General features: G+C 32.2%; 2 protein-coding genes across 4 annotated transcripts; both read left to right on the top strand.

Moving 5' to 3' along the window:
* Nucleotides 1–1505: 1505 nt before the first annotated feature.
* Nucleotides 1506–6499, top strand: LOC107945187 (embryogenesis-associated protein EMB8). Of its 3 annotated transcripts, none has more exons than XM_041108335.1 (14): nt 1506–1961; nt 2069–2158; nt 2228–2289; nt 2382–2488; nt 2577–2666; nt 2801–2923; nt 3460–3537; nt 4108–4193; nt 4277–4325; nt 4634–4690; nt 4758–4888; nt 5315–5398; nt 5739–5808; nt 5881–6499. In XM_041108335.1, the coding sequence occupies exons 1-14, from the start codon at nt 1708–1710 to the stop codon at nt 5986–5988; spliced, it is 1389 nt and encodes a 462-aa protein (XP_040964269.1). In that variant the 5' UTR covers nt 1506–1707; the 3' UTR covers nt 5989–6499. The 3 variants fall into 3 exon arrangements, with proteins under 3 accessions (XP_040964269.1, XP_040964268.1, XP_016734547.1); XM_041108334.1 differs by having other exon boundaries at nt 1507–1961; nt 4108–4180; nt 4758–4799; nt 5904–6499; XM_016879058.2 differs by having other exon boundaries at nt 1510–1961; nt 5904–6499.
* Nucleotides 6500–24804: 18305 nt separating this feature from the next.
* On the top strand, nt 24805–25688 carry LOC121224647 (uncharacterized). The gene has a single exon (XM_041108333.1). The coding sequence runs from the start codon at nt 24927–24929 to the stop codon at nt 25575–25577; it is 651 nt and encodes a 216-aa protein (XP_040964267.1). The 5' UTR covers nt 24805–24926; the 3' UTR covers nt 25578–25688.

Raw genomic sequence — 25688 nt, 5'->3', positions numbered from 1 at the left:
ACTAACCATTTTCTGTTACGTCTGTAACAGATATATCTTTTTCTGTTATTGACTTAACAGAAATGCCATTTTCCATCCCCCTTCCTCTTCCCCACCATCCTTCCCCCTATCGTAACCCCCTTCACTTTTTTGCAGACCTCTCTACCATTGCCCTCTCCTCCTCTTCCCCCTATTCTTTCTTCACCATCATTCCTCTCACCCTCAGCAAAGCTGCCATGTCCAAAGTATATTCCGGACAGAGCATTAATATTTCTTACTCTTTAATGTGTACTAGAACATGATATAGAAGTGGAGCTGAAAAGTTTTGTCTTTAGAAAAGTTTCACCATTGTCACCATCTTTGTCATTTTATTTCACCTGAATTGTTAACGAGCTTTTCAAGGATCGAGATTGATTTATATGCAGTTTGCAGCCAGTGAGGGAGGTTCGCGAGAAACAAATACAACTTTGAAAGGAACTGGTTCTGGATTATTGTAGAACTCAGATGATGTTCGTAATTATGCTTGAGGAAGAATTTCCTATATATTCAAATTCTGTGATAGAACGTAAGAACCGTATCTCTTAAGTTCTGGTTAAGCTATCTAATTAGAGTTCTCAAACTGTATGGTGCATTTGTTTGTGGTCATGAGTAGTATATACATATGAAGATAACTTTTTTGCTCTTTTGCAGGCATGCTCAATCACGAAGCTAGGGAAGCATTCCTTTCGGCATTGGTTGCAGAAGGTCTTTACCGGTTATGTTGGTTAACTAATACAAGTGTATATACTTCAACATCCTTAATTCATTGGAAGCTCTGCTGAGGGTGAGAGGAATGATGGTGAAGAAGGAATATGGGGAAGAGGGGGAGACAACAATGGTGGAGAGGTCTGCAAAAAAGTAAAGGGGCTTGTGATAGGGGTAGGGATGGTGGGGAAGAGGGAGGGGGATGGAAAGTGACATTTCTGTTAAGTCAATAACGGAAAACAATAGCTCTGTTAGTCAATAACGGAAAACAATAGCTCTGTTACAGACATAAGGAAAAATGGTTAGTGTTGACTGTTTTGTTATTTTTTAAAAATTGAGTGACTGTTTTATCTGCTACTCTAAAGTTGAGAAACTGTTGATATAATTTACCCTGTAGTATACACACTTTTTTGTTCATATATATTAAAAAAGTACAAAACTTCTTTACATAGCATTCGACAAGCAAGTTCAAGAGACAATTTGTTCACTCAATATAATTTTGGATAGATCGAAAATCAATTTGAATTTATAGTATTTGGATAATTTTAATTTATAAGTTAAAAAATTACATTAATTAAATCGAATATTTTTATTTATATTTAACTTTTGTGATGTAAAAATAAATATTTTATATTTAAAATAAAAAAAAATAATTATATAAAATTATTTTTCAAAAGAAACAACATCAAAGTTATTGATTTTTTTATTTAAAATTTTAAAAATATTTATGCAAGAACATAAGCTCGATTTATTAGTAGATTAAAATTTTTTGTCTCTACCTTAGATTTCACTTTCTGATTTTTGGTTTCTCATCACTCGATCGATTTTCAACGGCCACTCAAAACCCAACGTTCCACATTCACATGTTCTCTCTCCTTTTAAAAAAAAAATGTGTTCTTATTTCTTTCTGCATAGATTAAAGGGAAAAAAAAAACTCCGTCTTGGTTTTCGATTGGATTTTTTTTTTTGAAAATCTGTTCGTCAATGGATAGCGGAATGTTGGCGGCAAATGCCTCTCCCTACGATCGTCTCGTCCAAGCACTTGCTTTAATCCCCATCTCCTATTATCTCTTCGCTGCTCTCTTTATATTCCTCGCTTTTTTATACACTTTTCTGGAGATTCATTTTCTTCACGATTTACTCACTCTTTTCAGAGGCTACCCTGTTACTTTGACCTACAATTCTTCCTCCCACCTTTGCCAATCACTCCTTTCCAACTGTAATATCCTTCGCGGCCGGTAATTTTAATCTTCTCATTTCGTGAAAATCTTTCCATCGATACGTTAAAAATTCGAATTTACAGCATTTGTCACTTGTCTCTGTATTTTGTGAAATTATGGAACAGGTACTCCGTGACTCCATGGCTTTCCGGTCCTCATCTTCAGACAGTTTTCTTGTCTGTTTTTGGAAGGGCTCCTCCGGTTACTTATAGACGGTTGGTCAATTCTTTTACATCTTTGTTGTTTGCATAGATATTAACGTGCTAAGTATTAATTATTCTCAGACATTTGTTCCTTACTTCGGATGGTGGAACCATTGCTCTCGACTGGCTAACTTATTCTGATGGTCAGTGTATATATATATATATATTGTTCTTCTCGTCGTGATTTTATTTTAGATTTGCAGTATGGCCTGATTTTCAGTATTGTGCATTACAGTTACGGAGGGTCGCTCCCGCGTGATTGATGATTCAGCTGCTATTAAACGTGATAAAACTCCGATTATGATTGTGATTCCTGGTTTAACCAGCGATTCTTCTTCCGCTGTATGTTCATTTCATTTTTTCTTTCTTTCTTTCTTTCTTTCTTTCATCTCATGTGGTTCTACTTAAATAAGTTATGCTATGCGGACAGTATGCGAAGCATCTTGCCTTCAACATGGCAAGAAATGGCTGGAATGTTGTTGTAAGCAACCATCGTGGGCTGGGAGGTGTATCACTCACGGTGAGTTTGTTTTGGAACTTTTTTTCTTTGCCTAGATTCTGTTAATCTAATTCTTATGGGAAATTAACAGCTTCTAATTTGTTAACTCCATTAGATTACATGGTTTCATAACTTTTTGCTACATCTATTTTCAGTCTGATTGCTTTTATAACGCTGGATACACAGAGGATTTACGGAAACTCATTGACCATATTCATTGTGAATATCCTGAAGCTCCTCTTTTCGCTGTTGGAGCTAGCATTGGTGCCAATATTCTGGTAAAGGAAAATTTTCCGATGTTCTTGGTTTTTATGTTCACGGGCATCATAAATGTAGTTGAGTCTTAGAACTTGAATGTCATTTTGAAAAGTTTCCTTGGAAGTGGTAATGCTTCTACTTAGCTTTTATTATTGCTTCTGCCTTGAACATCTATGCAGTTTTGCAGAATTGTTAGTGCTTAAAGTTTTACGTTAATGTTTAGTTTTCTGTTGCTATGCTCCTGGCAGGTTAAGTAAAAGGAGATTTCAATTCTGATACTCAGTTGAATTTGGAGTTTCCTGTTTGGAGGACGAATTAAACCATTTTATCTGTTGCATTATAATTCTCTCTTTTCATGCTGTCTAGATGCAAATGCACATTTTTTTTTGTGTTTGATTCGCCCTCCAAACGGGAAACTCTGTCCTGTTCGACAAGTTGTTATTCATATTGGAAAGTTCTAATATATTTTGCTTTTCCATATAAAGAGTTGTTCTGTATGTTGTTTGCAGTCCCAAATTTATGTTTTTTCCTCACTAAGACTGAGTTCCACTTTCAGGTAAAATATCTTGGAGAGGATGGGACTAACACTCCCCTTGTCGGGGCTGCAGCCATATGCTCTCCTTGGGACCTCTTGGTTAGTGTCTCTTTCTGTATTTCTTAGCTCTCTTTTATCCGCAGTTTTCAGTTTTGGAGGTCGATCCTCTTCTTTCACCAATGGCCCCTCCCCATATCTCTTTGTTAGATTCTATCATACAATTGAAAATACTTCCTTTTCCCTAAAATGGAGGGGAAAAAAGAGAAGGATACTGATAATAAGAAAACCTGGCTCTTGCCAGGATCCCTATATGTGTTTAACTTAAAACAAAATCCCTTCTAGAATAAAATTTCTGCGTTGTGTCTTTGAGTAATTGCTCCTTAAGTCTCACCTGGAAAACAGGGAATGTGTACTGCCAACATTTGAAAAGATGCTGCATCATTTAAGCTTAAATGTCAACATTTTTTAATGCAGGTATAAAGGTAGAACCTTCTGCTGCTGCCACTACTTCCAAGTTTATCAAGGATGGCTGTAGTGGTAGCAGTATGACCTCTTTCTGGTTGAATCACTCTTACTTTTTGTCTTTGTCTCTTTCATGATCCCCTAAGAAAAAGTCCTGCCACTTCATCCTCTTTTTGGAAGGTTATGTACTAAATCACTTCTTGGCAGATATGTGACAGATTCATCAACCGTAAACCTGTGCAGAAAATGTATGACAGAGCGCTAACAGTTGGCCTGAAAGGTTATGCACAATTGTATGTCTGCGTTGCTTAATTTGCAGTATCAGTATAATTACTTTAGAGTGTCTTTACCTAATATACTTTGTGCTTTCATTCAGGCATCAGTCTATCTTGTCTCGTCTTGCAGACTGGGAAGGCATTACAAAGGTACTCAAAAGTTTGATCTATAAATGAAAAACAACCTGGCTGATCACATCACTAAAGCATTTTAGAGGGATACTAAATTAAGAATGGAATTGCCACCAACTTGGTGCGGATAGGTTTGGTTTAGAAATTGAAAGTTATAGATGTACTAGGTCTTCATTGCTGATAATCTCTTGCATCAAAGCAAGCAATGCCTCATCTCTCAGTTTCTTAATCATTCTTTTTCCTAACAGTATTTGAAATAATTTTGTAATTTATTTTCTTTTCCTAATGAAAGATCTCCTAATTCTTTTCTGTTTGTGTTTCTGCAGTCCAGATCTGTTAGAGACTTTGACAAGCATGCTACTCGTATTCTTGGAAAGTTTGAGGTAAAGCATTATTATTTCATTTCTTTCCATACTTCCAGTTACTAACAAAAGTCATCTTGCGTTCCAGACTGTGGATACATTTTATAGGCGTTCAAGCAGTGTTAATCATGTAAGTAACGTGTCAGTGCCTCTCCTCTGCATCAGTGCCTTAGATGATCCTCTGTGTACCAGAGAAGCTATTCCATGGGACGAATGTAGGTAGGAGATCACCTTTGATGCTATGGTCCCCCATTTTATTGGGGCACTTATTTCATGTAGAGTCGAATGAGAGAGAAGCTATTGGATTCTTTATTGTAATTCTAAATTAATACGCATTAAATAATGGTTCTAATATAATATCCTACTTAGTTAAGCATGACTCCTTTGGTTGAACTAGCTCATTATGGGCTACATGCTTGCATTGCTTCATTTTGCATGCAATTAATACATAGTCTCAGACACGTGGGTAAAAAGCAGAGCTTGCCTATTCTGATATCAGTGTTCTATATCAAGGCAATGAAGTGAACCCACCATTACTCCATTGTCAAACAAGTAACTAGTTACAGCATTATAACTAATATCCCTCTTCGAAGCTAAACTAATATCCCTCTTCGAAGCTAACTTTCCATTTGATTTATTTTACAGGGTTAATGAAAATATTATCCTAGCTACTACGCCTCGTGGAGGACATCTAGCTTTCTATGAAGGCATAACAGCATCAAGCTTATGGTACTAGACATTTTCTTATCCCAAGATAGCAGTAATTGGCATTTTCATTATACATATAGGCACACATATATCTTTATGTATTTCACTCACTCATATACTAGTTTCTAAACTGAAGCTCCCTTGTGGAGATTGCTTGTCACGAAAATCCCAGCATAAGATTTTGATAGCATTGGTAGAGTTGTTAATGAAATTAAAAGTACTGTTCATGATTGAGCATCTAATGAGGCATGTATGTATGTATAAATACATATATTCAGATACTTGTAATTGTGTCTAATCATCTAGCAACTTGTCATATAAAGCTCATTTGGTGTCGATTTTCTTATTTGTGGAATTGAAGGTGGGTAAGAGCTGTTGATGAGTTTTTTGGTGTTCTAAGGACTAGCCCATTAATAAAAGAGAGACAGAAGGTAATAGCTTCAACATTTTAATTTTATACGTGGAGAAAAGGTACATGTGTGACGTTAACTGCCGGTTTTTAGAATTTTCTTTTATTTTATTGCAGAAGCAAGGCTGCAGTGTGGCAAAGCCACTGCAATCTTCAATTGATGAAGGGCCATATTTGGATGTTATGGAAGATAGACTGGTGACAGCAATGGGGAATGAAGCAAGCGATGCTTCACCAGAAAACTATTTGTCAAATGAGCATAGGGTTGACAGTAAGCAGGATGAAGATATAAATTCGGATGCAGAAAATAGTGGCGACTCCACAGCTAAATTATACCCGAAGAAGCATACCATGCAACAAGCCGAGCAAGATGTTAAGAAATTGATTGTTCTGGTTCAAGGACACATCGATAAGCTTTCACGGAGAAGTAGGCAATCAATATGGTTGCTGGCATACATCGCCATCATAACAACTTGGCCATTTGTTGACTCTTTTCTTCTTTCATTTCTTAAGAGAAGGTTTAAAAATTTTATACCGGCTTCACTGTTAAAAAATAGGAGTATGTGATTTTTGCTCAACCATGAATCATTAATAAACATGGTAACTATATCTGATCAAGAAGTATGCGTACTTGTAACGATTGAATAAAAATTATGTATGTGTGTATCCATTTCTACTGTTGTATCCAATAGAAAAAAAAATAGAATTTCATATATACATATATTATAATTATTATACATATATAATTTCACCTCACTTAGAAGAAGAGACCACCCACAACTTAGCTTATCTTGTCCGAAAGGAGTGCCAGGATGACTATCCAAAAGGAGGGCTTGCCCAGGTGGATTCTTGCCAATTTGGAAATAAAGCGGTCATTGTCAAATTTTGAAGAAATCTATTTAGGACAGACTCACGGTTAAGTCAATGTGTCTCAAGGTTCTAGTGTCAACTCTCTAACACCCGACCAAGGTTTTCTTTGACCCTAGCTTTTGTCCCATAGTATAGAAAAAAAAAAAAACTGAGATAGGATGTCAGAAATTTTTTTTACCAAAATAGGTTATTTTTTTATTGGAGCCTATTAGATAGGCGTCAATGAATAAACAAATAATAAATTTTTTTGAATAAAATATTTTTTATATTTTTTTAATAATTTTTTTAAAAAAATATGGGTCAAAATACGGTCAACGGGTCGGGTCGGGTGACACCTATCAAGTAGGCGCCAATGAAGGTGCCTCACAGAGAGGCGCCAATGAAGGTGCCTCATAGAGAGGCGCCAATGAATATTGTAATTTTGTATGAATATTGTAATTATTTTATAATTAAATTTGTATTTATAGTTTTGGATTAGTATTTTGTATGAATATTGTATTTTTTTGTATGAATATTGTAATATTATAATTTTGTATGAATATTGTAATTTTGTAATTTTGTATGAATATTGTAATGTCGGGATATATTGTAATATTGTAATTTTTTGTATGAATATTGTAATTATTTTATAATTAAATTTGTATTTATAGTTTTGGATTAGTATTTTATATGAATATTGTAATTTTTTGTATGAATATTGTAATTTTGTATGAATATTGTAATATTATAATTTTGTATGAATATTGTAATATTGTAATTTTGTATGAATATTGTAATATTGTAATTTTGTATGAATATTGTAATGTCGGGATATATTGTAATATTGTAATTTTTTGTATTAATATTGTAATTATTTTATAATTAATTTGTTAGTAATTTAGGATTATGTTATAAATTTTTGTGTTTGTAATTATTTAAAATTTAATTTATTAGTAATTTAGGATTAAGCTATAAGTTGTTGTGTTTAGTTTAATATTTGGTGAGTTTACATATAAAGTTTATAAAAAATTAAAAATCATCTTATTAAAAGTTTAATTATAAAAAAATTAAAAATCATTTTATTAAAAGTTTAATTATAACTGACTTTTTTAATCATATAGTTGTTGTTAACTAATTTAATTTTTATATAATGTAACTTTTATATAATTAAATTTTATTTGATTTTGAATTTATTTAATAGTATTTATTGATTTTTTGAAACAAATTAACTGAATTCACTTTTTTGATTACAAAATTACAAACACAAAAATTTATAACATAATCCTAAATTACTAACAAATTAATTATAAAATAATTACAATATTCATACAAAAAATTACAATATTACAATATATCCCGACATTACAATATTCATACAAATTACAATATTACAATATTCATACAAAATTATAATATTACAATATTCATAAAAAATTACAATATTCATACAAAATTACAATATTCATACAAAAAATTACAATATTCATACAAAATACTAATCCAAAACTATAAATACAAATTTAATTATAAAATAATTACAATATTAATACAAAATTACAATATTCATTGGCGCCTCTTTATGAGGCACCTTCATTGGCGCCTACCTGATAGGCGCTACCCGACCCGACCCGACCCGACCCATTGACCGTATTTTGACTCGTATTTTTTTTAAAAAATTATTAAAAAATATAAAAAAATATTTTATTCAAAAAAAATTATTATTTTTTATTCATTGGCGCCTATCTAATAGGCTCCAATAAAAAAGTAACCTATTTTGGTAAAAAAAATTTTTGACATCCTATTTCAGTATTTTTTTTTCTATACTATTTGTGTAAAAAACCCCTCATGAGGTGAAAACCCCCTTTATATAGTCGAATTCTCTCTAATGGAATACTCTAATCTCAACCCTAAAATCATTGCTGTAAGTGTGAACTACCTCCAACTTTTATCATAAAATTTTGTATGAACAATTGGCATCGTCTGTGAGAATCAGAATAGACCACGTCTCTGCTTGCAAAAGTTTCCTATTCAAAAAACCCATAAGACACTCATGACATCTAATAAAGCTACCAACTACCAGACTAATGATATCAGATTAAACCCTCAAAATCACAAAAATCGAGATGATTATGGCTACGAAAACTTGTTCTATTTGTATTCTTCCCCCTCAAACTTGTAAACTAAGACCAATCACTAAGATTATGGCCACCAAATATTCGTCATTGTAACTTCATAATGGGAGGCTTCCCTACACCAACCCTTGCAAACAAACTCACCCTCAACATAAAGAATTCCAACCCTAGTCGGTTAATTTCTAACGACAATTGAATCTTTCTTTAAAAAGGCATTTAACAATCTTAAAGGAAAGCTATGTTCCACATGCTATAAAAATCGTTTGGGGAGGGGGTGACAATTCTTACAACCCCTTTACTTAGCTAAAAACAGAACCATTACAGCTTGGAAAAATAACTTACAAACAAAAAAATAGGAGTCCCGAGAGTAGAATTTGACAATTATACACCACTCATATCCTCAAGGGCTTAAATCCTAAGTCAAGTATGAAACACAGGAATCCTCTACCTACCGCCACCATCAATGAGGTCAAACCCCTAAAAAAAGATGGTCCTTCTTAAGGTGCAAGTTCCACAAACCCTAGTCCCAGATATAGTGTTGCCATCACCCGTATGTATACACTACGGGAGTATGTTTTCTATTAAAATATTATTATTCAATTATTCATTGTTTGATTGGTACTTTTGTTGTTTTCTCTATATATATAGAGATTGATGGCTAGGTTTAAATACACATCACTTTGCGCTGATATTCTGTCAAAATATAGTCAAGTTATTTCCCCAAAATAAATTCTATATTTGCATAAGGGTTCGTCCTTGGTTTCTAGCCCTTTGAAAGTTCACATTAATTTTTTATCGATTTGAAAATATAGCTCACACTTTAGCAAACCAAGATCGAGATTAGCAGAGAAGATCGAGTGGTAGAAAGTTAGAAACGACTAAGTTCGTCTAATCCAAAAGTATAATTATAATTAGAGTAAGAGGTATATTTCTGTAAATGTCACAACAATTAAGTTTTAAAGAAAATTTTAAACTTTCAATGTACTTACAAACACTATTTTCAAACTAATTTTTTCAACAATTGGTGTTAGAACCAGATTATACTATGTTTATAGCATAAATCAGTTTACCAAATTTCCAAACTTTCCTCTTTGTTTGATCAAATTTGATAAAAGGTGACATTCTTACATTATAAGCATGTCTTGGATTTCATGTATGTGAATGTATGAATTATTTATTTTATAAACCGTTATAAAGTAAATTTGTCAAAAATTGTGGTTCCTAGATTTAAATTGGTTATAATTTTTTAGATTAATTTTTGAAGTTTGTAATTAGATTGTGGATTATCACTTCTTTGCAGGTTGATTTTAAATTTTATTTGTTATAAAATTAGAGAATTTTTGTGACTCCAAAAAGGATTAAATTTTATGTAAGCTAAATCTTTTTTGCAAAACCCAGGAAAGTGTGATGGGTAGATAACCTAAATTTGATCGAGACAAATGAATGAAAAGAATGAAATCGAGGGTCGACAGGGGAGGCTAAGGTGTCATGCCCTAGATGGGCATGCAATTGACCAAGTAGTGACCTAGGCCTTGCACCCCAACAAGTGTCACGGGCCAACGCAGGTGCCGAGGCTTTGAGCCCAAACAGGGCGCACTCACTACCTGGATTGAATAGGAGCATCACACCCCAGGCATGTTGCCTTACGTAGTGGAAGCAATTAGAAGGGCTAAAGGGGCCAGGGTTTTGCAATCCTAGTCGATTGATAAGGGTTGACCATAACGCCTAGTAGAACCGGAAGATATTGTAACACACTATACCCAACCCGATCGCTGGGTCTGAACTATAAGGTGTCACATTCATTGTCGAAGCAACTACAATAAAATTTAATACGAATTCACGTAGGAATTTAAAGAAAAAATACAATAATAATCATTCTCGGGTCTTATACGAGCTTACAAATGCTTTAAAGTTAACCTGAGATCGAATCAAGACTGAAATGTAAAAATTTCAAAATACAGGGTTGATATCGTGACGTCGCCAAATGATTTGTCATGTCATGATGTCACTTACTGTATTGGCCTTATTGAGACAACAGGTTTCCTTGTCTCGTTGTGACATTATAAGTCTTTTTTCGTCGTGATGTCACATTCTGTTTCTGCAATTTATTCTTGCTAAATAACCTACAACTTTACCATTCATTTACCAACCAATTAAGCTAACACAAAGACCATCATAATCAAAACCTAAGCAACAATTCATGATATCATTACACCATATATAACCATTTACTAATGTCATAATACCTATAAATCAATTAGTTAACATAACTTACCTGGTTCTAAACATGCATACTCAATATACAATATCATTAGCATTACAACACTTAAGTACAACATGCCAACCATTTGCTTAATTCATACATGCATTGCATTCAATGCACCATCTTATATTTTATATCTTAATCAAACTATGGTAATTCTAAGTTGCGTATATGTATAAACATATCAAACCTAACAAATTTATGTATATACCATCTTTTAGACATCAAATTTGACATGACTCAACCAATTAGGTACATGCCAAGTTAAAAACAAAAACAGAAATGAACAAATATTGTTGAGTCTGGGATCATTGGTTGGATGTTGAAGTCAGTGTACGGGATCTTGAATTGAAACTAACCTGTGTAAGGAGAAAATAAACTGTACGCTGAGCATAATGCTCAATGGTAAATCTATGATTCAAGATAAAGTAAATACACTTATGCAACATGCATACATTCAATTCTAAACTAATTTCATACTATTCTATGTAAAACTCTTCCATTTCCACAAAGGCAAGCATACTACCAATTTCATTTACCAATTCATTATATTACACACAAGTTAACAATTTTCCAACAATTCTATATACAGCTTGATTCATTTCAATCACTTTATCTTAATACAATTATATTCATCATATTTTATCTTTAACATACATATCTTTACACATGTTTTTCATCTCATACCACATTTATATCATTTTTGAATCTATTGGCTCATTAATGCACAATTGGCCTCTAGGGCTCGTTTTCAATTAATTTCATATATCAAACTTCCACCTCATATATCAATCAAGTAATTCAATCATTTATAACCCTATTAACCAACACAGACTCAGAACGGATACATAGATCCATCACCTTGGGTTGCTTGGCTAGTGACGACGATGACGCTATAATGATTCATAATACCACCCCAATGGTTTTCTCAACTCAATCAATCAGTCATCCCGGGTTTCCCAGCAACGATGACTCAATGCATAAAATCTACCACCATATATTTCCCGAAAATGATGGTTTTTCTCAGTACTCTAATCCTATGGTATGCCAACTATATCCGACTCGCCCGAACAACGAATAGGGTATTCCATTTTTAATTCATTATGTACAATTCAATAATCACCAATCAAATAAGCATATCTCATTTTCATAACTTATGTAACATATTTTAGGACAAATCTGTGCCAATTATTAGATATTAAGTAAATCCTAAGTTTTGTATTTTATTCAATTTAGTCCTTGTCTAAATATTCAATCTCAAATATACCAAATCAACTCAAATAGTCATCAATGACTTACCTCAATAATGCATGATATAAAATAACATGAAAATGCAAAAATTAAATGGGTCCTAAATCATTACAAATCGAAAATTTCGAGCTATTCGTCGACGACTTTAGATTTTCCTTTCCCTATCGACAAATCTGGGTCGACGTTAGCTACGGATTAACATAAACACATACCATTATCAATAAACATCCAATTCATAATCAAATACTAATTAATATGAAAATTTCAATTTAGACCCTAAAATCAGGACTAACCTCACTTTCAACTTGAAGCTCCAAATTGAATTCTGGTTTCACTATTACTCATTAGGGATCTCCTATTTCTCATTTCCACAGTCAATTTTACAATTTATTCAGTTTATTCCCTAATGTACAAAACTATCAATTAAGCTTTATAATTTGGTTTTCACATCTAAGTTTAAAATATATCAATTTAACACCTAAAACTTCAAGAAATCAACAATGAAAACTTCCTAAAACTTTAACAGTTTTACAAATTAGTACATGGGCTAGCTAGATCAAGCTCCCACGATCTCAGATCTATAGAAATTACAAGAAAATGACCTAAATGAAATACCAATTTATAGCCGAAACTTCAAGTTTGAGGGTCCCTTAGCTCGAAAATGGTGGACAGTCTTGGTAAGGAAGAAGATATGATATATTTTCTCTTTCTTTCCAATCGATTCTTTCTTTTATACATACATTAATGTTTAATTAGGTTTAATTAATTATATTTTTAACTAATAATTTCTTAAATTAAACCACATGCATGACTGTCCACTAATAAATGTTTAAATATGGCCTAATTTCTATTTAAAACATTTGATTAATTGTAATTTAATTCATCAAGCCATTTTTAATTAAAAATCTACATCTCTTGGACTTTTACAATTTAGTCCTTGATCCATACTTAGTTACTAATTAAGCTAAATTACTTAACCAATTTTCAATTAAAAAATATAATAACTCCGTATATACTTATATTTAGTATTTACATATTTAGTTTACAAAAATGGTGTCTTGAAACCACCTTTTCCAACACCATTGGAAACTGGGTCGTTATAGACATGTCTAAAGGGTGCCGCGCAAGGGGCATGCAATTGGGGCTACTAATGGAGCCCATGCATGTGGGTGTACAATGGCAGTAGGGTGAACGGTTTGCTAAGGGACGTCGGGCACGTCGGGCCTTTGGGTTGGGCTGATCGATGATAAGGTGGTCGGACAATAATGGTAACGACATCGACAGTGGTAGTTGGCGACAACTTTTTTTGTTTGGAGGGATTGTGTTCAAACTTTTTGGGCTTTGACCCAATTCGTGAAAACCAAAAGAATGCTTTGAGATAAAATTGTAATTGTAATTGTAATTTTATTTTTTATTTTTCCCTTAGGATGAAACCATAGAAGTTTTTGGTTGGTCAGAGCCAATTTATTTTCCTGCTTATAATATTTGTGAATATTATGATTGAACAAAATAAATCGAGAAGCATGTCCATGCATATACGTATGAACATGTAACACCCCTTACCCGAGACCGTTGCCGGAGTCGAGCACGAGGCATTACCTAACTTAACTTACTAGTTCGGAGCATAAAAATTTTCTTTTAAAATTAATTCACTCATGTTCATTCAATATGTCCCTAAAAAGAAATCTCGAGACCTTAAATCATGCAATAGAAATGGTTTGGGTCCAAACCGAAAACATTAATAATTTTCCGAATACTAAAACAAATCAAAACAATTCATTTCACTATTCATAATAAAATGTCCACCTGCGCAATAGTCACTAATTTAATTATAAATTAAATTAAAAAACTCAAAATTTAGATCCGTAAATTTTCTCTGAAACTAGACTCATATATTTTCTTACCAAAAAATTTTAAGAAATTTTGGTTTAGCTAATTAGTACAGTTTATTCTTTAAAGCCTCCCCTATTTCATTGTTCGATAGCTCTGACCCCTCTTCACTAAAAATTAATTCTCTCATTGTACAGAATTCGGATAACATTATCTTTTGTTTCTATTGAAAATAAACTTACTAAGGAATCTAGAAATATAAATTATAACTTCCAATTCTTTCTGTACAATTTTTAATTATTTTCTAAATTCAGAATAGGGGATTTCAAAAACTATTTTGACCCTGTCTCACTAAAATTCAAATATCTAAAAATATAAAATTCTTTTGCTTACTCTATTTCTTTCATGTGAAAATAGACTCATTCAACTTTAATTTCATATCTCATTCAGCTTCTAATTCAATTTTCATAATTTTTGGTGATTTTTCAAAATCATGTCAATGCTGCTGTCCAAAAACTATTTTAGTGGAAAATGTTGATAACTAAGTTTATAACACCTTCACTTTCTTTCAATTAAACCCTATACATGCCATATAAACCTTAAGATGCACAATAAAATTTAACGAAGTAATCTGGATAGTGTGCCCTAATGTGTTGATCCGATCCACCGATTTCACATCAATCTACAAAGAACATTAATCACACAGGAGTAAGCTTATGTAAGCTTAGTAAGTTTATAGGCATAGAAAATAATTCTTACCGAACATCTTATAACAATTATACAATATATAATTTCACTAATTCTTCCTTTTCTTAATCAATTTAGGAAACGGTTACGGAATTGAGTACTTCGTTTTTTAAAATGCCATAGTATAACTATGGTATTGCACATAATCACATATCACACACCGAAGCCATAGCCCAGCCATGGTCTTACATGGAAGCATATATCACACCGATGCCATATCCCGGATATGGTCTTATACGGAAATCACATATCACATATTGCCATGGTCCAACCATGGTCTTTTCCGTCAATACGTATGAGTCACTAAACGAAAGTACTCAATCCAATGTTCCACTAAATTAGAACTTTTATTCAAACATTTATATTTTCACAATTATCCCAGTTTAATAACATTCATTTAAAATAACATACAATAGCATTCATGAAATTTCAAAGTATAATACAACATTTCCTGCCAACCACAATCTCAAACAATGAATTTACTCAATTGAGCTCAATATCAAATATCAACTTATATTCCAACATTTAGCTTCAATTGCACTTACAAATACTTGTCAAATTAAGGATTGTCTTACGGGTTTGAGTACATCGTTTGCCTGGTGCCACAATTTGCTTGAATATTTTACAATGCTATAACTCAGTATGGTTTTCTTCACTGAAATACCATACATACTTTTCACAACTCAGTATGGTTTTCTTCACTGAAACACCATACCTACTTTTCACAACTCAGTATGATTTTCTTCACTGAAACACCATACCTACTTTTCACAATTTGCAATGGATTCACCATGGGCTTATTCGTCAATTTATCACTGATTACAGAACATATGTACTCAATCCGGCGTATCCCTTAATTTAAACTAACAATCTCATTTTTTTTTCTCATTTTTATCATAATCATAATTCAATAACAATATACGAATTGATACAATATATCATTCCCACATTAACAATTAATCATAAAAATTCAGCCGTATGAACTTACCTGGGCCAATTTGTAGGATTTGTAAAAGTTTAGAGACTATTTTGATACTTTCTCTTTTCCACATTTATCTTTAGATTCCCGATCTATAATATAAAATTTTCCATTCATTAGCATCTAACTCAATACTAATTCACTTCACAATTTATGCCCTTCAAATTTTAAAATTACACTTTTACCCCAAACCTTACAATTTTTACAATCTAGTCCCTACTCAATTAACACGTTAATTGAACTAATTTTTTCCTCAAATAACACTTTACCTAATAATTTTAGGCTATTATATAGCCTTTGATATTCATAATTTCAGTACAAAACTCCAATTCCTAGCTTTTTCACAATTAAGTCCTAAAAATCATTTTTTACTAAAATCACTTAATAAAATCATAATATAATAAAATTAAAGCTTCAAATCTATGATAATTCATAATAAAATTCCAGTACTCACTCATGGTAACTTTCAAAATCATTCATAGAATCAAAAACAAATGAATTCAATAGTTGGACTTAATTGTAAAAGTCACAAAACATGAAAAATTACAAAGAAAAAGCAAGAATTGAACTTAAATGATGAAAAATATGAAAAAACAGCTTGAAAAATCTCTCCTATGGCGTTTTTTCTGAAGAAAAATGATGATATCTCTAGATTTTTCAATTTTGTCTTTATTTTATATGTTTAATTTGCAAAATTTCCAATTTTACCCTTATTTCTCCTTATTTTCTTGCTAATTTTCTTGCCCAAACCGTCCATCCCATATACTTTAGGCCTAATTGCCTTTTAAATCCCTCCTTATTAGTCACTTAAACTATTTAATCACAATTTAACAAAATTTGCTCGATTTTCAATTTAGTCCTTTTTAATTAATTGACTATCCAAACGTTAAAATTTTCTAACGAAACTTTTATACTAACTCAATGACACTCCATAAATATTTATGAAACTATTTATGGCTCGACTTATGAATTCGAGGTCTCGCTACCTCGTTTTAGACCCAATTCACCAATTAAATTCTTTTTAAATCACAAAATTCACTAAATCACAGAATTCACTAATTCAAAAATTCTTCTAAATTCACACTTGACCCATAATTATTAATTTATTAAATTTTCAAGTTTACTTGTCGGATTTAGTGATCTCAAATCATTGTTTCCGATACCACTAAAAATTAGGTTGTTACAGAACAAGCATGTCATATAGTCTAGGAAGAATGACACCTATACTTGTCTGCATAGTTTGATCATTCATACTTGAAATCATATTTAAAACCTTGCATTTTTTTTAAAATATTGCGTGGGAGAAGGTCCCTAAACAAGACCTACAACCTCTGTGGATGGTTTTTATGTGATAACATAATAATACTTTGAGTTATTTTTACCTTAACCACACCCTACAGTAAGGATTATTTTGTGGGTCACTAGGGAAACTTCCTATAAGATGACAACTAGTCATGTATGTTACTCATTGAGATCATCCCAAGATGACTTAAAATAAAGTACATATTTATGACGGGTATTAAGTCGATGGTTATACACAAAGAGATTAAGAATATCCTATGAGGGTAAAACACTTATGACAAGGTCATTGGACAAGTATTTTAATTAATAGACGAAGATCTGAAACTTAATTACAAATTATTTGAGCCTTAATTACATGTCTAGTCGGTCTCTCCGCTAGCTCGGTACAACTCGGATGTTTCACAAATAACTCAATATGATGAATAAATGAAAACAATAAATTAGAGAAATAAATCATGTGTATCACTATTCGCATTGAATGTGTTTTTTCGCTGTATACAAGAGATGATTTAGAGATTAAATTAATTTCTTCAAATTATTATTTAATTGATTGTAATTAAATAATTGAAGTTTAAAGTGGAAATTAAATTAATTAGTCATTTCAGTTTTAGTGAACAAGTTAATTCAATTTATTTACTCATTGATTCTAGTACGATAAAGTCGTCATGGCTTTAAAGGAATTAGAATTGGGTTGAGAAAATAATTTAATTAAGAAATTAATCCAATTAATTAATATTTTAATTAAATTAATTGTTTAATTAAAATAAATTTAATCAATTTCCTAATTAAAATATATTTTGAATTCACTTTTAATCCTATTAAAGTCACTAGGACTTTATCGTGCCTGATCAATTTAAAAAAAATAAATTATTAAAAATAAAAAATAAAAAATATTAAATTACTAATTAAATTATTTTTTTAGCTAGGTTCAAGTTGTTTGATTCTCTTAATTGCTTACAAAAATAATGCACACATACAAAATTTCTAACTTACAAATTTGTGCTCTCTCTATCTCTAGTTATCTCGATTACACTGTTACCCTAGATAAAATTTAAGGTTATATACTACTTAAATTTTGTTGACATAAAAGTATTAATCGGATTTCTTTTTTACTTTTTTTAAAAAATAAAATAATTAAATTCAAATGATATATATTTATTTGTCATTTACAAACTCATAATATTTTATTTTGAATTTTTTATTAAGTAATTAAATTATATTTATTTTATAAATAAAGTGTTTACTTGATTAAGTAATTAAAGCAATTTTGTTTTTCGCTCATGAAAGCAAAGGAAATATTTCAAAGCATAATACTTACCTCCCATTAATATATTATTCCGTAATTTGTACTAATTTCTCCATAATTTATATTGTTGACTAATCAATTATTAAGTAAGTGCATCTCATCACATTTATGATTTCATCCAATAATTTAATGCGACGTCAAATTATTTTTCCATGTCATTACCAACTAATTTTTTTTTTAAATCTTTCCAAAAGTTTTGCAGCTATCTTCCCACGCCTCTAACCTATCTTCATCATTCATTCTCCGTATACATACTGTATTTAGAGAAAAAAAAATGGCTGTGGAAGATTTTCCTTTTTTTTTTATTTAAAATTTGTTCTTCATGATTCAAAAATTAAAAGTAAAAAATATATTATATCCACCATTGTATTAATAAGAAAGTAAAAAATAAATATATTAACAAAACTGGTAATTATATCCACTATACTAGATCAAAATCCTCCAGAAATGAAGATATTATAAAAACAAATAAAAAACATTTAACCATCACATCAATTTTGGATTTAAGTTCACCTGGCAATGATATGGTGCTTTCTATCTAGTTTCATAAATTGAAAAAAAAATATATACAGATGATTAGAAGTAAGGCAGTGAAGATTACAAGGGGCATACGTGATGATGATTCATGAAGGGAACAAATTGAATGTACATATATATAAATATATGTGTGTGTCTTCCATATCCAATTTTTTCCCTCTAAACATAATATGGATGGATGGAGAAATGTGGGGGGTGAGGGGTGAAGATAAGCTGCCAAATTTTTGGAAATATTATAAAATAATCAAATAAAAAACACTAAAAATTAAACAATAGATCAAATTAACAGAGAATTTTCTTGTATCTTATTTTCACTCCCACAAGGATTCTATTTATAAGTCATTGGCATTCAATGCAACACAAATAAATGAAGCTTACTTAAGTGTTTCATTAACACATACATTAAGCTACTTGCATATTTACTTTCATAATGAATGAGGAGGGGTTTTAAAAAGTAGTATTAGTTGATAATGACAAGGAAAAATAATCGTGGTTGATGTGGTAGGAATGGTCTACCTAATAATTTCTTGTACGAGTGACACATCTAAGTCATTTAAGTGTGACAGTGGCGCCCCAAACCCGGCCGGGACAGCCCGACCCAAAATTTTAACGTCACATTAACCACCGAAGTGACTCTCCATTAAAACCACCACAAAGCAAACCAATCACGAAACATACCTCACACAATTATTCATGGAATATTTAATAACCTAAAGCCCATGCTTCCGTTTCGTAAGAGTGACATGTGTAAGTCATTTAAGTGTGACACATAAGATTCTTACCAAAATTGCATGTTCAAATTGCTTTAAAGTGTATATATATGATATGGTTAAATTTTGTCATTAATCTCTCTACTTTACAAAAGTTGTAGATTTAATCCTTACTTTAATATGATCATTTTTAGTACCTATACTTTTAAAATTTTAAAATTTCAATCCTCACTAGCTAGTAATAGTTAAATTCATTAAGTTTTGCTATTTTCAAAATATGATGCATCAAACATGTTATCATATGTGAATGTCATGTCTGATTGTTATTTATACATATTACTCACTAAAAATATGGTTAATGGATTAATGACTGTCATTTGCATTAAGATTGAACTTTCAAAGTTTGAAAGTTATAGGAACTTAGAATGATTCAATTAGATAATATGGACTAGATTCAATTGTACGCATAGTACATGACTAGTAATCGAACAAATTTAACTGTTATTGTTTGGGTTAAGAATAAAATTTCAAAATTCGAAAAGTACATAGACTAAATTTGACCAATTAGAAAAATACAAGAACTAAATCTAAAACTTTGGCAAAGTACAGGGACTAATAGGGAAATTTAACCGAATAAATGTATTAGATGTTAAGACCAAGTCTGGAGGCTACATGTTTAAGTAAAACCAACTTCTAAGTATCTTAAAATTCATCTTATAGAAAACACTTAACTAAATAAACCAACATGAAATCCGAGTTTACAACCATAGTCTGAAATAAAACATACGTTAGTTTAAGTTTAAACAAAAAATAAAATATCTAGTTAGAAATATAACTGAGCTCCTAGCACGTTGAGCCTTCCTAAGTCGTTGGTTTATTTGCAATTCAGTTACAGATAGAATGAGTTTATAACTCATTATGTGTATAAGTTATAAAAACAAGACAACAATATAAATATAATAGTAATTTTCTCAAGTTCAAATACAAAACCAGTAACAGAAGATACTTAGTATTATCGTAACAGTTCAGATAAAATGCAAAGCAATTTAGATACAGATAAAGAACGTATCAGGATCAAATGTAGTTTCCTACCCTCATCCGCTACACACCATATCTAGCCATCCCAACACAGCATTTTGGGTATCAAATACCCATCCAGCCCTACACATAAATTAGTGTTAGTACGACACATTTCAAAGTGAGTACAAACTAACTGTCAGATCAATATGCGATAAATCACCAGAATTAGTTACAGATTTGTGGCTTAGCCACTCAAACCAACAGATCATTAACTGCCAGCACTTCCTTCTTTATATCATTCCCACCCAATGTAGATGCAGATTACAAATATCAAATATCAAGGATGTACGTACAATTATCCAAGTAAAATTCATAATAAGATAATACAGATCATTGACATTTCAATCGTCGCATCCATTATCCTTATAGATAATCAATTATTCAACCTCAGATTACTAGACATCTAATTACACGGTCTAATTTAGATCATACGAACCCCACGGAAGGCCTACGTTCAATTCGAACGACGCTTAAGGCCCTTGGGAAAAATCAACAATTTAGCCCACACGTCCGTATAGATTCACACGGCCTGGGTGTCTGGCCCGTGTGGCCCTCACGGCCTGGCACATGCTCGTGTGGCCCTCTTAATGTTTCACACGACCTGACACATGGCCTGGCACACAACCGTGTGGCTCAAAACAACGGTCTGACGCATGGCCAAGTGTACACCCGTGTGACTCCAATCTCAAAATATCTCTCACATGTCTTGGACACACACTTGTGTCTCTGGCCCATGTGACACTAATTCAAAAACAGTGAGTTACACAGCTTGGAAACACACTTGTGTCCCTAGCCTATGTGACCCTAATTCATAAACAATGAATTACACGGCCTGATTCACGACTGTGTGACACACACGGCCTACCATACAACCGTGTGGCATCGACAACCATGTTTTTCGGCGTTCAAAACTTGCAGAAAATCGGGTTTTCGTTACACACCTGAGGTAGACTCAACTTAGAAGTAACAAGATGACTCTGAGACCTAACAACGAACAATCAAAGACCAATTCAACAATTAATTCCCAAAGAAACGCTCTAGAAGTCGAACAACAGTTATATAGAAAACTTCGACGAAGAACACCAATCTCGAAAAATTTATGCACTTACCTTGTACAAAACAATGATATATCAAACTAACGCGTTGAGGGGACGCTGCTTTTTGGATCTTCGCTTAAAAATGACGATCAACCGACACATAAACAAAAGAATCAAACAAAAACAAATAGGAAACTGATTCTTGGCAAAAACAAAAAAAAGCAACAATTAACCGAATTCTAAGCTAGAACTTACAATATTAACCTTACCATTGGAAGAAGTAACGAGACTCGCCAACAAAATTCCCAAACAATGAGTAAAAGAAGGGAAACGAAACGGTAGGAAACAAAAAGAAAGAAAGGAAAAGAAATAAAGAAGAGGGAGGAAAAAAAACATAGAAAGAGAGGGAATTTTAGGAAATTTAAAATAATAATAAAATCAAACAAAATTTTCCAAAATAGCAAAAATATATCCTCACTTCACTTACACAAAGACTCAAACACAGAACTAAAGACACACAGAAGCTTATCCATTGAACCAACAAGCCCACTCTTGACATAGATTAACGCACAGGCTCATTCTTGACACAGAACCAACAGGCTCATTCTTGACACAGATTAACGCATAAATAAACTTAAGTCGTCAGTTCATTGATAGGGCGTTATAATCAAACAATTAATCAAATTTAAGGGCGTTATAATAAATATTAAGTCAAAGTGAATTAGTTTGAATTAAGAAAATTACTACGTTAAAGCCCGACCCAAAATAAGGCTAAGTCTTCCTTTATTAAGTCAAAGTGACTCACACAGCCATGTGACGTCGACTGTCATTTTCTATTTCACACGATTTCACTAATTTTTTTCAGGTTTTGAGTCACACACCTGACTATTTTTTTCATGATGATGACACTCCAATAGCAATTCCAACTCTACACACGACGACAGAACTAAACCAATTAGCAAAATCACCCAAATTAATCTCAAAGTGTTCAGCCTTTGCTCAAATCGAGCATTCGACCCAAAACATTAGGGCATTCGAACCAAAACATTAGGGCATTCAACCCTTGCATATCAACAGTCAGCTCCTAAATCGAGCATTCGGTTACTTACCCAAAGATGAAACAATTTACAAAGCTCTCAATTCGAATGAGGGTTATGCGTCTCACGATCGTCACCTATCAGATTCACAAATAATTAGATCATCATACAATAGCCCACCAACAAATATCCTCTTAACTATAAACCAATCTGAAGCATCCTTTTTAAAGAAGAAAGAACAAACTATACTGACATGAAAACTTACCACTATCTCTGGAAACACCAAATCACACACACCAAACAACAAAAACCAAAGAATAGCAACGACACAAAGAGAAGTTGATTTCTGAATGACAACAATACAAGAATTGGAACAATAAAAGAGGAATAAAAAGTGAGTGTTTTCGAGTAATCAAGGAAGGAACTAAAATTATTTTTTAATAGCAAATTGCAATTTTTTTTCAATTTCAATAAACAAATTATTTAATGCATTTTAAACATTTCGAGTATAACATAACTAGCTTTAGAAACAATCTAAATATTTCATATAACATTTCACAATAAACATCATTAACAATTTATCAATTTTCTATGAGGCATCGATACAAATTCATATTTTAAAATTACCTAAGTAATACAAGATAGAAATACATTCAGACACGCAAGTGCCATAGCAAAGACCAAATGATCGATAAAAATGGCACAAGCATCAATAATGACAATACACCGATGCACGATAAACGTGACTTAATCAATGACCAACCAAACATCAAATGCACAAAGCGAAACAATGACAATACCCCCAGACGCTCAAGGCAGTACGCACAAATAAGCAACGATGGAAACCCCCTACACTCTACGACACGCCGACTATATCCGAAGAATTTCTTACTAGTTTTTTATCAGGCATTTCTATCATATAATAAAAATAACAATTTAAATAGAGCTTCACCTTAATCATTGAAGACAAATAGCATTAAATCAGCAACTTTGCAAAATAAATTTAGAATGCAAAGAATCAGAAAAATAATTTTAAAATATCAAGCAATTAAATTATCCACAATATAAGGAGATCGAAATTCAATGGTCACAAATCGAACTTTCTAAGCGTTTAATGCTTAGATGCGAGGAATCCTCGACGACCTTCACTTTCAACAATTTTTTTAATCTTTAAAAAAAATTTAATTATTCCAATCAGTCAAATTAATTTGATTGTATAACATATTTTCAATTTAATCATTATTCAATCACTAATGATCCTACACCATGTCTACATGTATCAATTCAAATAAATTAGCTTTAATATATGCAAATTAATCTAAACATAAGTCCAACTAAATCAATTTATAATGATTCGAATTAAATAAACTTTAATATAAGTAAACTAATGTAAAATTCCACCACATTTACCTTAGCCTCTCACAGTTAATTAATTAATCTAAATTTAACTCAAATCAAGTTATTTTCGGCTACACCAAGTTCAATTTAATTATGTAATTAATCTAAATTTAACTCAAATCAAGTTCCATTTTAATTAGTTCTATTTAGCCCAATTAGTATCGGTAGGCTTGTACTGAGACTATAGGCATAGTAAATGGCTAGCAATCGAATGGATTTAACTATTATTGTTTGGGTTAGGATTAAAATTTCAACTAAAATTGACCAATTAGAAAAATACAAGGACTACATCTAAAACTCCGGTAAAGTACAGGGACTAACATGAGAATTTAACGGAATAAATTTTAAGTCAAAGTGAATTAGTTCAAAATTATTACGTTTTCCATTATTACAAATTTCAGCTTACCCAAAACTATTTAATCTTCTAAACACTCAGTAAATAAGTGTGGACTTCTATTTTATTTTATTTGGGTTTTCCAATTTTATTATAAGTTGAAAAACAATCTGAGAATCCTTGTAGGTATAGGAAAACTTAATTTCCAAACTCCAAAAGAAATAGGAATTCTCATGTTGATGAGAATTGATATGATCTAAGTCGGTTTATTTCACTTTTTATAGAGCTTCTGCTTCTTCTTCTCTGCCCTTTTCACTGCATTGTACGTACTCAAGAAAAGAAGAAACGATGGGTTTAAAGGAAAATGATGAAGATCGGAGTCCCTTCCAGTGCTTGCTAGATGCGGCTGCCTTTGTAGAGAGGTTAGACGAAGAAACGATGAGACTGAAACTGAAACAAGGGTTGAACAAAATTGACGACAACAACTCGTCTGGCGTTGATACCCAACCCATAAACTATACAACTGTGAGAATATTTGGAACTGATATTATAGTTGCTGCCATTGACGAAGACGTGATTACGAACCAGCCTCCAGCTGGTTCTTCAAAGAAACGAAAAGAAATGGTTGAGTCAAGTAGAGCAAAGAAGCCGATGCCGACACAGAAAAGAAAAAAGCACAAGCACAAGGCTACTTTTGGGGCTGAACCCTGTTTGCCCCAAAGGTTGAAAGAGATGATCAAATGCATGGATGGAAGCGAGGAGAAACTAATTATACAAAAGGCACTCTACAAAACTGATTTGAGCAAGCACGACGGACGTCTCTCTATACCCATGAATCAAGTCGAGGTCGAGTTTCTTAAAGATGAAGAGCTGAAACAAAGCAGCAAGGAGGGAATAGAAGCATTGGTGATTGAGCCATGTTTGAAAACCAGGGACATGAGTTTGAGAATATGGGCATGCCAAAGCCAACAGGCCGTTTCAGCTCCCTCTACGTCTTAGTAACTGGGTGGAAATCAGTGGTAGAAAGTAATGACTTGAAGGTAGGTGATGTGGTTCAAGTGTGGTCATTTCGGGTCAATTCCAAACTATGTTTTGCACTCGTAATTGTTC

The sequence above is a fragment of the Gossypium hirsutum genome, chromosome D12 (genome assembly GCF_007990345.1).
Source record: "Gossypium hirsutum isolate 1008001.06 chromosome D12, Gossypium_hirsutum_v2.1, whole genome shotgun sequence".
NCBI classification, from domain to species: Eukaryota; Viridiplantae; Streptophyta; class Magnoliopsida; order Malvales; family Malvaceae; genus Gossypium; species Gossypium hirsutum.
Note: the sequence above shows the minus strand (reverse complement) of the source record. Positions and strands in the feature narration are given on the sequence as shown.